The sequence below is a fragment of the Protopterus annectens genome, chromosome 1.part1, assembly GCF_019279795.1.
Source record: "Protopterus annectens isolate FY-2018-M chromosome 1.part1, PAN1.0, whole genome shotgun sequence".
NCBI lineage: Eukaryota > Metazoa > Chordata > Ceratodontiformes > Protopteridae > Protopterus > Protopterus annectens.
Window position 1 is genome coordinate 358539470 of NC_056726.1, and position 15913 is coordinate 358555382.

Genomic DNA, 15913 nt, shown 5'->3' on the forward strand with positions numbered 1-15913 from the left:
CTCAGGGCTACAGTTAACTTCTGTAAGTGCTAGAGCTAAGAGCTAGTCTGTCCATTTATCCCCCCTCTTTCTTGACATTATAAGATCAAACCGTTTCTTAAAGGCATCCTGCACATCAAGACCGTTAGGAAACTAATCCCCCTTCCTTGGAACCTGAATTATGTTCTGGAAAACAATAACCCTGTCTTTTTAAAACTGCTTTTTATGTTTCCTTGAAATTCTAACCTTGAAAAACAGTGTTAGTGGCCTTAACTTCATCCAAAAGAGTTTGAGCTGCAGGCTGTTATGTGTTCTCCTTTCTTAGTCATCTATTAAAACATGGTTAGCCTCAGAACTAACCTCCACTTCATACCTAAAGTGGTTACAGAGTTGTCTTTAAATCAATCAAGCCAATATCCTTCCCACTTTCCCAGTCATCGGAATAAAAGGGAAATAATTCCTTGCTTGTCAGATGTCCAGAGATAACTGAGGTTCTAGCAAAAGCATTAGAAAGTCTGACCAATGGATCGCCTCCGAACCCATCAGTGAGAATAAAGGCGAGATAAACAACTCACATGGAACATTATGGTAAGTACATAACTTCTATTTATGACCTTTCAAGCTTGGTACAGCAATTCATTGTTACCTTATTTTCTATGACTTGACTACAAAAGTGTCTCTGTGTGTGCATCTGTGTGTGTGTGTGTGTGTGCGTCTGTGTGTGCGTCTGTGTGTGCGTCTGTGTGTGTGTGCATCTGTGTGTGCGTCTGTGTGTGTGTGCGTCTGTGTGTGTGTGCGTCTGTGTGTGTGTGCGTCTGTGTGTGTGTGGGTGTGTGCTTGTGTGTGTGTGTGCCTGTGTGTGTGTGCCTGTGTGTGTGTCGTGCCTGTGTGTGTGTGTGCCTGTGTGTGTGCGCCTGTGTGTGTGTGCGTCTGTGTGTGTGTGCGCCGGTGTGTGTGTGCGTCTGTGTGTGTGTGCGCCTGTGTGTGTGTGTGTGTGTGCCTGTGTGTGTGTGTGTGTGTGTGCCTGTGTGTGTGTGTGTGTGTGCCTGTGTGTGTGTGTGTGTGTGTGTCTCTGTGTGTGTGTGTGCCTCTGTGTGTGTGCATCTGTGTGTGTGTGCATCTGTGTGTGTGTGTGTGTGTGTGTGTGCAACTGTGTGTGTGTGTGCAACTGTGTGTGTGTGCAACTGTGTGTGTGTGCAACTGTGTGTGTGTGTGCGTCTGTGTGTGTGTGCGCGTCTGTGTGTGTGTGTGTGTGTGAGCTGCTGCCTGTGTGTGTCTGCTGCTGCCTGTGTGTGTGTGTGTCTGTGTGTGTGCGTCTGTGTGTGTGCGCGTCTGTGTGTGTGCGCGTCTGTGTGTGTGTGTCTCTGTGTGTGTCTGTGTCTCTGTGTGTATTGTCTGTGTGTGTCTGTGTGTCTCTGCCTCTGTGTGTGTGTCTCTGCCTCTGTGTGTGTGTCTCTGCCTCTGTGTGTGTGTGTCTCTGTCTCTGTGTGTGTGTGTCTGTGTCTCTGTGTGTCTCTGTGTCTGTGTCTCTGTGTGTCTCTGTGTGTGTGTCTCTGTGTGTGTGTGTCTCTGTCGTGTGTGTGTCTCTGTCGTGTGTGTGTCTGTGTGTGTGTGTCTGTGTGTGCATCTCTGTGTGTCTGTATCTGCCTGTGTCTGTGTGTGTCTGTCTGTGTGTCTGTCTGTCTGTGTGTCTCTGTCTCTCTGTGTGTGTCTCTCTGTGTCTGAGTGTCTCTCTGTCTCTGTGTCTGTCTCTCTGTGTCTGTGTGTCTGTCTCTCTGTGTCTGTGTGTCTGTGTCTGCGTGTGTGTCTGTGTGTGTCTGTCTGTGTGTGTCTGTGTGTGTCTGTCTCTGTGCGTGTGTCTGTCTCTGTGTGCGGCTGTGTCTGTCTCTGTGTGCGGCTGTGTGTCTCTCCGTCTGTGTCTGTGTGTGTGTCTGTGTGTGTGTCTGTGTGTGTGTCTGTGTGTGTGCGCGTGTGTCTCTGTGCGTCTGTGTCTCTGTGTGTGTGCGGCTGTGTAGGTGTGCCTGTGTCTGTCTATCTCTGCATCTGTGTGTGCGTCTGTGTCTCTCTGTGTTTGCGTCTGTGTCTCTTTGTGTGTGTGTGTGTCTGTCTGTGTTTGCGTCTGTCCCTCTCTCTGTCTCTCTCTCTCTCCCTCTGTCCCTCTCTCTCTCTCTGTCTGTCTGTGTGTGTCTCTGTCTCTGTGTGTCTCTGTCTGTCTCTGTCTGTGTGTGCGTGTGTCTGTCTCTGTGTGCGGCTGTGTGTCTCTCCATCTGTGTGTGTCTGTCTGTGTGTGTGTCTGTGTGTGTATCTGTGTCTGTGTGTGTGTCTGTGTGTGTGTCTGTGTCTGTGTGTGTGTCTGTCTGTGTGTGTGTCTGTCTGTGTGTGTGTGTGTCTGTGTGCGCGTGTGTCTGTGTGCGCGTGTGTCTCTGTGTGTGTATGCGGCTGTGTAGGTGTGCCTGTGTCTGTCTGTCTCTGCATCTGTGTGTGCGTCTGTGTCTGTGTCTTTGTGTGTCTATGTCTCTTTGTGTGTGTGTCTGTGTCTCTTTGTGTGTGTGTCTGTCTGTCTGTGTTTGCGTCTGTGTCTCTCTCTGTCTCTCTCTCTCTCTCTCTCTGTCTGTGTCCCTCTCTCTCTCTCTCTCTCTGTCTGTGTGTGTCCCTGTGTGTGTCTCTGTCTCTGTGTGTCTCTGTCTGTGTGTGTCTCTGTGTGTCTCTGTGTGTGGGTGTCTCTGTGTGTGTCTCTGTGTCTGCGTGTGTGTGTCTCTGTGTCTGTCTCTCTCTCTCTCTCTCTCTCTGTCTGTCTCTCTCTCTGTGTCTGTCTCTCTGTGTCTGTCTCTGTGCCTGTGTGTGTGTGTGTCTCTGTGCCTGTGTGTGTCTCTGTGCCTGTGTCTCTCTGCCTGTGTGTGTGTGTCTCTCTGCCTGTGTGTGTGTGTCTCTCTGCCTGTGTGTGTGTGTCTCTCTGCCTGTGTGTGTGTGTCTCTCTGCCTGCGTGTGTCTGTCTCTGTGCCTGCGTGTGTCTGTCTCTCTGTGCATGTGTCTGTGTGTGCGGCTGTGTGTGTGTCTGTCTCTTTGTGTGTGTGGGTGTCTCTGTGAGTGTGTGTGCGGCTGTGTCTGGTGTGCGTCTGCATCTGTGTGTGCGTCTGCATCTGTGTGTGCGTCTGCATCTGTGTGTGTCTGATGTTCTTCATCTCACATTGCTGCAGTCCTTACATATGGGGGTAGTCCGCTGTCCTCGGTCGGCCCGAATACCAAAGTATTAGGCTGACGTCGGTCAAGGCGCTTAAAACTGACATCAGGACGTCAGGGTACAAAAGCGCATGACTGACGTCACATCCCCAGTCTTTTTTGCCGCATGGTCCGATGCAGAAGCAGCGTTGCAAGTGCCGTTCGGCGTTCTGAAATTTTTCGAGTTCGGAGTTTCAGACCGAATCCAAGTTGGCTAAGTACCCCGTTGGGGAATATTTTGGTTTTTTCTTGCCTCAGTGTATTACCGGATGTCAGAAAAAGTGAATAATTGTATTTCTTGTGGGAAACAGATACCGCATAGGGATTATCATTCTTTGTGCATTCCTTGTTTGGGGCCTGAGCACGACGTAGTCGGGTGTCGCTTTTGTGCTAGGTTTAATAAGCGCACTATTAAGCGAAGGTTAGATTGTGCTAGGCTGGTCTTCGGGAAGCGGTGCAATTATAACATGCCGTCGGATACTCCGACGCCCGCTTCCACGAAGAAGCGCAAAGACAAAGCGGTTAAACCCAGGCAAGATGAGTCGTCCGTTCCGGACGCCGGTTCTTTAGAGGCTTCAGTGGAACCGGTGGTTCCGATGGAGGCTTCTCTGGAGTCTCAGGGGGAGACTTTGATTTTGCAGGATGTGGCCTCTCAAGAGGCAGGCCAGGCTGAAGGGGCTTCTCAGGTTTCTGTACTCCCCTCCCTTCCCAGGGTGGTTAGGCCCTCTCCTTCTGTTTCCAAGGCTTCTTCCAGAGGCAGGCCAGGTTTAGCTTCTGTTGGTGTCACTCCTAGTTCAGCAGGGTCTGTGCCTAAGAAGCACATGCTTAAAATGGCAGAAGATTTGATTACTCTGATTAGAGGTTCTATGCCCCCTCCTGATAAGAGGCCTAGGGTGGAGCCAGAGTTGGAAAGTTTTGAACAGGCTTCGATGATTCAGAGTCTTCGCTGAAGACTTGCAGGAGTACACTCCTTATTCTGATTCTGATGCTGAAGATTCCACTCCTTCTGCTTCTCCTCCAGAGGATTTTTCTTTTTCAGAGACACTTCATTTTATGAGGGAACATTTTAAGTGGGAAGGTCAGGACTTCTCTGATTCACGGAAAAGGCTTAGGGAATTTTGTTTTACCTCAACATAGGCCCTTAGCTATACCTCCTGTTCTGGATGTTGTGCAAGATGTATTTTCAGAGGCTTCACTTAATCCTGATTCTCTGCCTCCTGCACCTGTTAAACCGGATAGGTATTACAGGGTGCCTGAGGCACATAAATATCTCTATAAGAGTCCTAGGGCGGACCCAGAAACTATTAGCCAGGGACCTAAGGGTGTCAGGGCCTCTGTTGTAAAGAATCCGGTTCCTCTAGATAAAGAGGCCAGAGCTTTGGATAGATGGGGAAAGAAGGTCTATACATCTTCTACCTTAGCAATGAGGGCTTTGAATTGCCAGTTTCATATGTTGAAATATCAGAATTTTCTTCTTTCTCAATTGAAATCTAAGGTGGATGCTCTGGCAGAAGGCATTGAGTGTAAAGAATTACAAGATTTGGTGCATGTCTCTGAACAGGTGGGTAAGCATTCTTTACAGTGTGGTTTTGATGCTTTGCAGGCCTCTTCTAGGGTGGCTGCCACTGGTTCAGTTCTTCGCAGGCACGCCTGGCTTAAGGATCAGAATTTATCTGACCATGTTAAGACAAGGATTTTGGATGCTCCTTTGCAGTCTGAAGTGTTGTTTGGTCCACCTGTATAGTCAGTCTTGAAGAAAATGGAAGACAAGGCTAAGTCTATGCAGACTGTTAAAGATTTTTTGCAAGTTCAGCCTCCGAAGTTTTGTAGAAATTGGCCTGCTAAGGGGTGGACGTATCCTTCTTATGATTCTCAGTCTAGGGGTAGATCTAGACGTGGTAGGGGCAGAGCTCAGAGTTCCTTCAGACCTAGAACATGGAGTTCACCTGCACAATCTTCGAGTGAGGGCAGGGGCCAGTCCTTTCGTAAACAGGCCCAATGACCTACTGTTTCAGCTGCCAGATCCTTCTTGCCTGGCAGCACCTTTGGGAGGACGGTTGGCACTCTTCAAGGAAAATTGGATTTTAATTACCCAGGACAAATGGGTGTTGGATATCATACACCAAGGTTACAAGTTTTATTTCCATACCTTGCCTCCTTTCAAAGGCATGCCAGACGTTCCTCCTCAGCAAAGACTAGAGGCTCACAAACAAATTTCTCTACTACTTCAAATAGGAGCTATACAACCGGTCCCTCTGCCAGAAGTGGGCCTAGGATTTTATTCTCGCCTGTTTCTAGTACCAAAGAAAGGGAACACGTGGAGACCAATTTTGGATTTATCTATCCTCAACACATATCTGGACATTCCCAAGTTCAAAATGTTGACGTTACAACAGCTTTTACCTCTGCTGGGTAAAGATCACTGGATGGTGACTCTGGATCTCAAGGAGGCTTACCTTCATGTTCCTATCAGGCCCAGTTGCAGGAAGTATCTGCGTTTTCGGGCTGGGACTTTTCATTATCAGTTCTCTGCATTGCCCTTTGGCTTATCTACTGCGCCCAGAGTGTTCACAAAGGTTCTGGCTCCAGTGATAGCTTTCTTCAGGCTAAGAGGAATACAAATCTATCCTTATTTGGACGATTGCCTGATTCTGGCTCAAGGAAAGGACGAACTTCTTCATCATTTACAGTATGTGATGGCAGTGTTAAGATGCCTAGGGTATTCTGTGAACGAAATAAAGTCCAGTCTAGTACCCTCTCAGGACATGTGCTTTCTGGGTGTGAGACTGAATACAGCATCCCAGATGGCCTTTTGACCCCGGACAAACAAAAGAATCTTTCTCTTTATTTCCATCAATTGTCTCGTCAGTCCAGGCTGACTGCAAGGACAGTCCTTCAAGCCTTGGGGTTCATGGCATCTTGTATTCTGGTACTTCCCAATGCCAAACTGCATATGAGGAAGCTACAATGGTATCTCAAAATGTATGGACAACACTGCCAAGATATGGACACTGTCATTCAGATAATACCTTGCATTCAAAACGAATTTTGTGGTGGGCTCAGGAATGTCACCTAAACAAGGGACTCTCTGTGACCCGACCAGAGGCGAGTCAGATTCTAACGACAGATGCCTCAGACAAAGCTTGGGGAGCTCATCTAAATGGAAAATGGGTACAAGACACGTGGCCTGCCAGACTTCAACATTTACATATCAATTTGAAGGAGATGTTAGCAGTCCAATTTGCATTGATAGCTTTCAAGGATTTACTTCTTCCAGGGCAGGTGTTGAGTCAAACAGACAACACAACTGTCATGTGGTACATCAACAAGCAAGGGGGGACACATTCTTACCCTCTATGCAGACAAGCAATGATTTTGTGGGAGACTGCTCTCAGTTTGCAGCTAAATCTTCAGGCAAGGTTTCTGCCAGGAGCACAGAACTCCTTAGCAGATGTGTTGAGCAGACAAATCAGGGATCCCCACGAGTGGAAATTGGATCCTCATGTATTTCAAAAATAGATCTGTTCGCTTCTCCACTAAATTACCAGTTGCCAAAGTTTTGCACAAAAGGTTTCATCCCACAGCTTGGAAAGTGGATGCTCTCTCATTCAATTGGAGCAATCTTCACGTGTATGCCTTTCCACCACTGCCTCTCCTCCCAAAGGTACTCCTGAAGGTCAGACAGGACAAGCCAACCATGATTTTAATAGCTCCGGATTGGCCTCGACAGCACTGGTACCCATTACTGAGAAGTCTGGCACGGGAGCCTCCATGGCCTTTGCCTTCGATTCCACACCTGCTGTCTCAGGAGAACAGTCACCTACTCAATGTCAAACTTCAGTCTCTGCATCTAACAGCCTGGCATATTCTGTTTTAAACCCTGAAGGGTCTCAGCTTCCACAACAAGTTTTGAATGTTATTTTGGAGGCCAGAAGGCCTAGTACAAGGAAAGTTTACGCAGATAAATGGAGGAGATTTTTAATTTGGAGTACAGCAAAGGACTTTGATGTTTCTAAACCTAATTTAAGTGTTGCTCTTCAATACCTTACTGAGTTATTGGACAAAGGTTTGTCCTTCTCCTCTATAAAGGTTCATGCTGCAGCAGTTTCTGCTCACTATGACTGTGACCCACCTTTATTTTCTCATCCTTTGTTTAAGCAATTCCTTAGAGGGGCAAATAATATAAGACCCCCACGTAGAGCTCCTACTCCTGCTTGGGATCTCAATTTTGTGTTGGAGAAACTCACTCTACAACTTTTTGAGCCTGCAGCTACTGCCGAGTTGAAATATTTATCATGGAAGACTGCTTTTTTGTTGGCCATTACCTCTGCGAGAAGGGTTTCTGAATTACAGGCCCTTATGGCGGTTGAGCCTTTCTTAATTTTCCACAAGGATAGGGTATCTTTGCGTACTAATCCTTCCTTTATGCCTAAAGTGGTTTCTAGTGTGGCTTTAAACCAAACTATTCATTTGCCTACTTTTTATGCAAACCCCCAAAATAAAGGGGAAAAGATTTTGCACACTTTGGATATACACAGACAGTTGCGATATTATTTGAGCAGAACTAAAGGGTTCAGGCAGTCTCAGCAGTTATTTGTTTCATTTGCTTTGGGTTCTCAGGGCAAACCTGTTTCAAAACAAACTATTTCTAAGTGGATTGGTTTTGTATTGCTTTCTGTTATTCCCATCATGGTAAGGAGATTCCAGCTGGGATTAGGCCTCATTCCACTAGGGCTACTGCCACTTCTACAGCTTTTTAAGGGGTGGCTACTAAAGATATTTTGGAGGCAGCTACTTGGAGTTCAGTGCATACTTTCTCTAAGCATTACCACCTTCCACTTTACTCTAAATCTAGGGCTGGATTTGCCACTGCAATTTTACAGGGCATTTTGGCAGCTCCTAATGCTTTATAGTTTTGCCATCCTCCCTTACCTCTGCTTTGGGATTCTACCCATATGTAAGGACTGCAGCAATGTGAGATGAAGAACATAGTACAGTTTTGTACCTACCATAAATGTAGATGTTCGAAGATCCACATTGCTGCAGTCCAATTTTCCCTCCCTCCTTCCCCTCTGTAGTTTGAGGTGGTGGTGTGGTTTGGGTTGTAAATATTGTAAATATGGTTAGTGCAGGGGTGGTTGGTTGTTCTTTGCTGTTTTTTGGCTTTGGCCTTTCTTTTTAGGGCCTTCTGACATCTGGGGCAAGAAAAGACTGAGGATGTGACGTCGGTCATGCGCTTTTGTACCCTGACGTCCTGATGTCAGTTTTAAGTGCCTTGACCGACGTCAGCCTAATACTTTGGTATTCGGGCCGACCGAGGACAGCGGACTACCCCCATATGTAAGGACTGCAGCAATGTGGATCTTCGAACATCTACATTTATGGTAGGTACAAAACTGTACTTTTCTTTGTGTGTGTGTCTGTCTCTTTGTGTGTGCGTCTGTGTGTGTCTCTGTCTCTGTGTGTGTCTGTCTCTGTGTGTGTCTGTCTCTGTGTGTGTCTGTCTCTGTGTGTGTCTCTCTCTCTCTCTGTCTCTCTCTCTCTCTGTCTCTCTCTCTCTGTCTCTCTCTCTCTGTGTGTCTCTCTCTGTGTGTGTCTCTCTCTCTCTCTGTGTCTCTCTCTCTCTCTGTGTCTCTCTCTCTCTGTGTCTCTCTCTCTCTCTGTGTCTCTCTCTCTCTCTCTCTGTGTCTCTGTGTGTGTGTGTCTCTCTCTGTGTGTGTCTCTCTGTGTGTGTCTCTCTCTGTGTGTCTCTCTCTCTCTCTGTGTCTCTGTGTCTCTCTCTCTGTGTCTCTGTGTGTCTCTCTCTCTCTCTCTGTGTCTCTCTCTGTGTGTGTGTGTGTGTGTGTGTCTCTCTCTCTCTCTCTCTGTGTCTCTCTCTCTCTCTCTGTGTCTCTCTCTCTGTGTGTGTGTGTGTGTGTGTGTGTGTGTGTGTGTGTGTGTGTGTGTGTGTCTCTGTATCTGTGTGTGTCTGCTTGTGTGTCTCCGTCTCTGTGTCTCTCTCTGTCTGTGTGTCTCTCTCTCTCTCTGTCTCTCTCTGTCTGTGTGTCTCTCTCTCTCTGTGTCTCTCTCTCTCTCTGTGTCTGTCTCTCTCTGTCTGTGTCTGTCTTTGTCTGTTTCTGTCTCTGTCTGTCTGTGTCTGTTTCTGTCTCTGTGTCTGTCTGTGTCTGTCTCTGTGTGTGCATGTGTCTGTCTCTGTGTGTGCATGTGTCTGTCTCTGTGTGTGCGTGTGTCTGTCTCTGTGTGTGCGTGTGTCTCTCTCTGTGTGTGCGTGTGTCTCTCTCTGTGTGCGTGTGTCTCTCTCTGTGTGCGTGTGTCTCTCTCTGTGTGCGTGTGTCTCTCTCTGTGTGTGTGTGTGTCTCTCTCTGTGTGTGCGTGTGTGTGTGTCTCTGTATCTGTGTGCGTCTGCGTGTGTGTCTCCGTCTCTGTGTCTCTCTCTCTGTCTGTGTGTCTCTCTCTGTCTGTGTGTCTCTGTCTGTGTCTGTCTCTCTCTGTCTGTGTCTGTCTCTCTCTGTCTGTGTCTGTCTCTCTCTGTCTGTGTCTGTTTCTGTCTCTGTGTGTGCGTGTGTCTGTCTCTGTGCGTGTGCGTCTGTCTGTCTCTGTGCGTCTGTCTGTCTCTCTCTGTCTGTCTGTCTCTCTCTCTGTGTCTGTGTCTGTGTCTGTCTGTGTCTCTGTGTGTTTATGTCTGTCTCTGTGTGTTTATGTCTGTCTGTGCCTGTGAGTGCATCTCTGTGTCTGTGTGGCTGTCTGTGTCTGTGTGGCTGTCTGTGTGTGTCTGTCTCTGTGTGTGCGTCTGTGTGTGTGTCTCTGTGTGTCTCTGTCTCTCTGTGTGTCTCTGTCTTTCTGTCTCTGTCTCTCTGTCTCTGTGTCTGTGTGTGTGTCTCTGTGCGTCTGTCTGTGTGCGTCTGTCTGTGTGCGTCTGCGTCTGTCTGTGTGTGTTTGTCTGTGTCTGTGTGTGCGTGTTTGTCTGTGTCTGTGTGTGCTTGTCTGTCTGTGTCTGTGTGTGCGTGTCTGTCTGTGCCTGTCTGTCTCTGTGTGCGTGTCTCTGTGTGCGTGTCTCTGTATGTGTGTCTCTGTGTCTCTGTGTGCGTGTCTCTGTGTGTGCGTGTCTCTGTGTGTGCGTGTCTCTGTGTGCGTGTCTCTGTGTGCGTGTCTCTGTGCGTGTGTCTGTGTGCGTGTCTCTGTGTGTGTGTGTCTCTGCGTGTGCATGTCTCTGTGTGTGTCTCTATGTCTCTGTCTGTGTGTGCGTGTCTCTGTGTGTGTGTCTCTGTCTGTGTGTGCGTGTCTCTGTGTCTCTGTGTCTGTGTGTACGTGTCTCTGTGTGTCTCTGTGTGTGCGTGTCTCTGTGTGTCTCTGTGTGTGCATGTCTCTGTGTGTGTCTCTGTGTCTGTGTGTGCGTGTCTCTGTGTGTGTGTCTGTGTCTGCGCCTCTGTGTGTGCGTGTCTCTGTGTCTCTGTGTGTGCGTGTCTGTGTGTGTGTCTCTGTGTGTGTGTCTCTGTGTGCGTGTCTCTGTGTGTGCGTGTCTCTGTGTGTGCGTGTCTCTGTGTGTGCGTGTCTCTGTGTGTGTGTGTCTCTGTCTGTGTGTGCGTTTCTGTGTGTGTGTGTCTCTGTGTCTCTGTCTATGTCTGTCTGTGTGTGGGTCTGTCTGTGCCTGTGCCTGCATGTGTGTGTCTGTGTGTGTGTCTGTCTCGTGTGTCTCTGTGCGTGTGTGCATGTCTCTCTGTGTGCGTGTCTGTCTCTGTGCGTGTCTGTCTGTGTGTCTGTCTGTCTGTGTCTGCATGTCTCTGCGTGTGCATGTCTCTGTGTGTGCGTGTCTTTGTGTGTGCGTCTCTGTGCGTGTCTGTGTCTCTGTGTATCTCTGTGTGTATGTGTGTCTCTGTGTGTGTGTCTCTGTGTGTATGTGTGTGTCTGTGTGTGTGTCTATCTGTGTCTGTGTGCTCGTTTCTGTGTGTCTGTGGATATGTCTGTGGATATGTCTGTGTGCCTGTGTGTGCGTGTCTCTGTGTGCGTGTCTCTGTGTGCGTGTCTCTGTGTGTGCGTCTCTCTGTGTGTGCGTCTCTCTGTGTGTGCGTCTCTGTGTGTGCGTCTCTGTGTGTGCGTGTCTCTGTGTGTGCGTGTCTCTGTGTGTGCGTGTCTCTGTGTGTAAGTGTCTGTCTGTGTGTAAGTGTCTGTCTGTGTCTGTCTCTGTATCTGTGTGTGTGTCTCTGTGTGTCTCTCTGTTTCTCTGTGTGTGTGTCTCTGTTTCTCTGTGTGTGTGTCTCTGTTTCTCTGTGTGTGTGTCTCTCTGTTTCTCTGTGTGTGCGTGTCTGTGTGTGTGTCTGTCTGCGTGTCTGTCTGTGTGTCTCTGTGTCTTGGTATCTCTGTGTGTGCATGTGTCTGTCTCTGTTTCTCTATGTGTGTCTCTGTTTCTCTGTGTGTGTCTCTGTGTGTCTCTGTTTCTCTGTGTGTGTCTCTGTGTGTCTCTGTTTCTCTATGTGTGTCTCTGTTTCTCTGTGTGTGTCTCTGTGTGTCTCTGTTTGCTTCTGTTTCTCTGTGTGTCTGTGTGTGTCTGTGTATGTCTCTGTGTCTGTATTGTCTCTGTCTGTGTGTGTCTGTGCGTCTGTGTCTGTGTGCACCTGTGTGTGTGTGTCTGTGTGCACCTGTGTGTGCGTGTCTGTGTGCACCTGTGTGTGCGTGTCTGTGTGTGCGTGTCTGTGTCTCTGTGTGTCTCTGTCTCTGTGTGTCTCTGTCTCTGTGTGTGCGTGTGTCTGTGGGTGTGTCTGTGTGTGTGTGTGGGTCTGTGTGTGTGTGGGTCTGTCTGTGTGCCTGTGTCTGTCTGTATCTGTCTGTGTGTCTGTATTTGTCTGTGTGTGCGTGTCTGTGTGTCTCTGTCTCTGTGTGTGTGTGTGTGTCTGTGTGTGCATCTCCATGTCTGTCTGTCTCCATCTCTGTCTCTGTGTGTGTCTCTGTGTCTGTGTGTATCTCTGTGTCTGTGTGTGTCTCTGTGTCTGTATTGTCTCTGTGTCTGTATTGTCTCTGTCTCTGTGTGTGTCTGTGCGTCTGTGTGTGCACCTGTGTGTGTGTGTGTCTCTGTGTGTGCGTGTCTGTGTCTCTGTCTCTGTGTGTCTCTGTCTCTGTGTGTCTCTGTCTCTGTGTGTCTCTGTGTGTGCGTGTCTCTGTGTCTGTCTCCTTGTCTGTCTGCCTTTGTGAGTCTGTGTGTGTGTCACTGTGTCTCTGTCTGTGTCTCTGTGTGTCTGTGCCTGTCTGTCTGTGTGACTGTGTGTCTCTGTCTGGGTGCCTGTGTGTGCCTGTGTCTGTGTGTGTGCGTCTTCTGTGTGTGTGTCTGTCTCTGTCTCTGTGTGTCTGTCTGTGTCTGTCTCTGTGTGTCTCTGTATCTGTCTCTATCTGTGTGTGTGCGTGTCTCTGTGTGTGCATGTCTCTGTGTCTGTCTCTATCTGTGTGTGTGCGTGTCTCTGTGCGTGCATGTCTCTGTGTCTGTCTCCGTGTCTGTCTCTGTCTGTGCCTGTCTGTCTGTCTGTGTGCTTGTCTGTCTGTGCCTGTCTGTCTGTGTGCCTGTGTCTGTGTGTCTCTGTCTGGGTGCCTGTGTGTGTCTTCTCTGTGTGTGTCTGTCTCTGTCTCTGTGTCTGTCTCTGTATCTGTGTGTCTCTATCTCTGTGTGTCTCTATCTCTGTGTGTGCGTGTCTCTGTGTCTGTCTCCATGTCTGTCTGTCTTCTTGCCTGTCTGTCTGTGTGAGTCTGTGTGTGCGTGTCTCTGCGTGTCTCTGTGTGTCTGTCTGTGTGTGCTCTCTCTGTCTGTGTGTGTGCTCTCTCTGTCTGTGTGTGTGCTCTCTCTGTCTGTGTGTGTGCTCTCTCTGTCTGTGTGTGTGCTCTCTCTGTCTGTGTGTGTGCGTCTCTCTGTCTGTGTGTGTGCGTCTCTCCTCTCTGTGTGTGTGCGTCTCGTCTCTCTGGCTGTGTGTGTGTGCATCTCTCTGTGTGTGTGTGCATCTCTCTGTGTGTGTGTGCATCTCTCTGTGTGTGTGTGTGCATCTCTCTGTGTGTGTGTGTGCATCTCTCTGGCTGTGTGTGTGCGTCTCTCTGGCTGTGTGTGTGTGCGTCTCTCTGTGTGTGTCTCTGTGTGTGTGTGTCTCTGTGTGTGTGTGTCTTTGTGTGTGTGTCTGTGTGTGTGTCTCTGTCTCTGTGTGTGTGTCTGTGTGTGTGTCTCTGTCTCTGTGTGTGTCTCTGTGTGTGTCTGTCTCTTTATGTGTGTGTGTGTGTGTGTGTGTGTGTGTGTGTCTCTGTGTGTGTCTGTGTGTGTGTGTGTCTCTGTGTGTGTGCCTCTCTCTGTCTCTGTGCGTCTCTCTGTCTCTGTGTGTGCGTGTCTCTGTGCGTGTCTCTGTGTGTATGTGCATTTCCCTGTCTCTGTGTGTGTGCATCTCTCTGTCTCTGTGTGTGTGCATCTCTCTGTCTCTGTGTGTGTGTGTGTGTGTGTGTGTGTGTGTGTGTGTGTCTCTGTCTGTGTGTGTGTCTCTGTGTGTCTGTCTCTGTGTCTGTCTGTGTCTCGGTCTCTCTGCCTCTGTCTGTGTCTCTCTCTGTCTGTGTCTGTGTGTGTGTCTCTGTGTGTGTGTGTGTGTGTGTCTCTGTGTCTGTCTGTGTCTCGGTCTCTCTCTGCCTCTGTCTGTGTCTCTCTCTGTCTGTGTCTGTGTGTGTGTGTGTGTGTGTGTGTGTGTGTGTGTGTGTCTGTCTGTCTCTGTGTCTGTCTGTGTCTCGGTCTCTCTCTGCCTCTGTCTGTGTCTGTGTGTCTGTGTCTCTGTGTCTGTTTCTGTCTGTGTGTCTGTGTCTCTGTGTCTGTTTCTGTCTGTGTGTCTGTTTCTGTCTCTGTGTGTGTGTATCTCTGTGTGTGTGTGTCTCTGTGTGTGCGTGTGTGTGTGTGTGTGTGTGTGTGTGTGTGTGTGTGTGTGTGTGTGTGTGTGTGTGTGTGTGTGTGTGCATCTCTCTGTCTCTGTGTGTGTGCATCTCTCTGTCTCTGTGTGTGTGCATCTCTCTGTCTCTGTGTGTGTGCATCTCTCTGTCTGTGTGTGTGTGTGTCTCTCTGTCTCTGTGTGTGTGTGTCTCTGTGTCTGTCTCTGTCTCTCTGTCTCTCTTTGTCTCTGTGTGTCTGTGTGTCTGTGTGTCTGTGTGTGTGTGTGTGTGTGTGTGTGTGGACATGCCAAGAGAGTCATGCCACATCAGTGTAGCTCTTGCATGCACATTATTCCTTTGACATTTTAATAATACTTGGATTTTAATGAACATGAAGAGAAGGATACCTGCTTCTTTATCATTGCTTGTAACCCATGTGGTTTAATTTTCATCTGCAGATAGAATATTGCATAAAGTGTTGGAGAATGTAATGTTTTTTCTTTTACTAAATATTTACTTGTATCTTTCTTTTAGGGGTAATTCGTCTTCCCCTGCATTTGGGGAGTTAAAGGATTATTATCTCTTCTACTTGAAGAGCAAACGTGTCAAAGAGGAGCTTCTGAAAATGTGGGGGGAAGAGCTCACAAGTGAAAAGAGTGTCTTTGATGTGTTCACCAGCTACATCTCCGGTCAGCCGGGACCTAATGGGCATAAGGTAAGGGTATGGCGGTGTAAAAACTGGCAAGGATTGAGGGAGTGTTTCATGTCAGTATATGTGAGTATAACTGTTTGTAATTGTATGACTATAACATTTTATGTGAATAATGAGCAAAATGAAAATGGAAGTCATAACGCGGGAATGTAGCTCTGTTAGCAATAGGTGACCAGTGTGCTTTTTAAAATGTATATCAGAACATACTTGAACTTGTAGTTGACTGAATTTCAAGTACAGTATGACATACAGTGTAGTACAGAATAACACACCTGTGAAGCAGAAATTTAGGAAAGTGATATGGTAAGTAGGAGAACTTTAACAGCAGAGAAAGGGGGCCTAAAAGTTGATTGAAATGACCTGATGACCAGCAGTAATGCGAGAGACCAATGAGGAGGGGTTGGTGGAAGAGTAGAATATGTAGAGGATACCAGTAGTAGGAAGTAAGAAACTGTTTCTCTGTGTAAAGAGTTGCTAAGACCCCCCCCCCCCCATCTGCTGTATTGTTTACAATTCTATGGCCATAATCATTAAAACAGAGTACAAACGTCTGAGATGTGTAGCAGAAACATGGTCTGGGGCAGAGGCCAAAAATTTGCAAAACTGCATTGAGGGGAACAGTGTTTCCAAGAGCAGACATTGATTAAGTGGGTATGTTTTTGTACTGTATTATGGTATGAGGAGGTTCCTTTGCAGTGCATCACAGATAAGAGGTGTAGGAAATGCTTTTGCAGTGAATCATGAATATTGTATTATACTTTTCCTAACTGGATAGCACAAAATGGTTTTAGCTTGTTACATTAGTTTGTCATACTGATGAGCAGAATGGCATTATCAGTCCATTATTAGTATGCTTTAGCAAAATTTGGCATATCTGCCCCACAGTCATTTTTCACAAATGCCACTCACGTTTTTTTCTCATGGGATTATCAAGTGCACATTTTGTTGCTGTATCAGACTGTAGTTTGACTGAACTTTAAATGAGGAATAGCTATAGCACAGTAACAATAGTTTCTAAAAAAATATTAAAAAAAAAATTATATATATGTATATATATATATATGTTAAACTATAAAAAACTATTAGAACTACCTTGCTGCTTGGATGAAGTCTAAATTTTTTTCCAAG

The 15913-nt window shown here is 47.5% G+C and overlaps 1 protein-coding gene across 1 annotated transcript in view; it reads left to right on the forward strand.

Annotated features, from left to right (window-relative positions):
- The window catches only part of MTHFR (methylenetetrahydrofolate reductase), a 299098-nt gene that overhangs the window by 141520 nt on the left and 141665 nt on the right, over positions 1-15913 (forward strand). The window contains exon 8 of the mRNA XM_044075243.1: positions 14608-14788. Within this exon, the coding sequence (XP_043931178.1) occupies positions 14608-14788 (181 nt within the window). The remainder of the gene's footprint in view (positions 1-14607; positions 14789-15913) is intronic.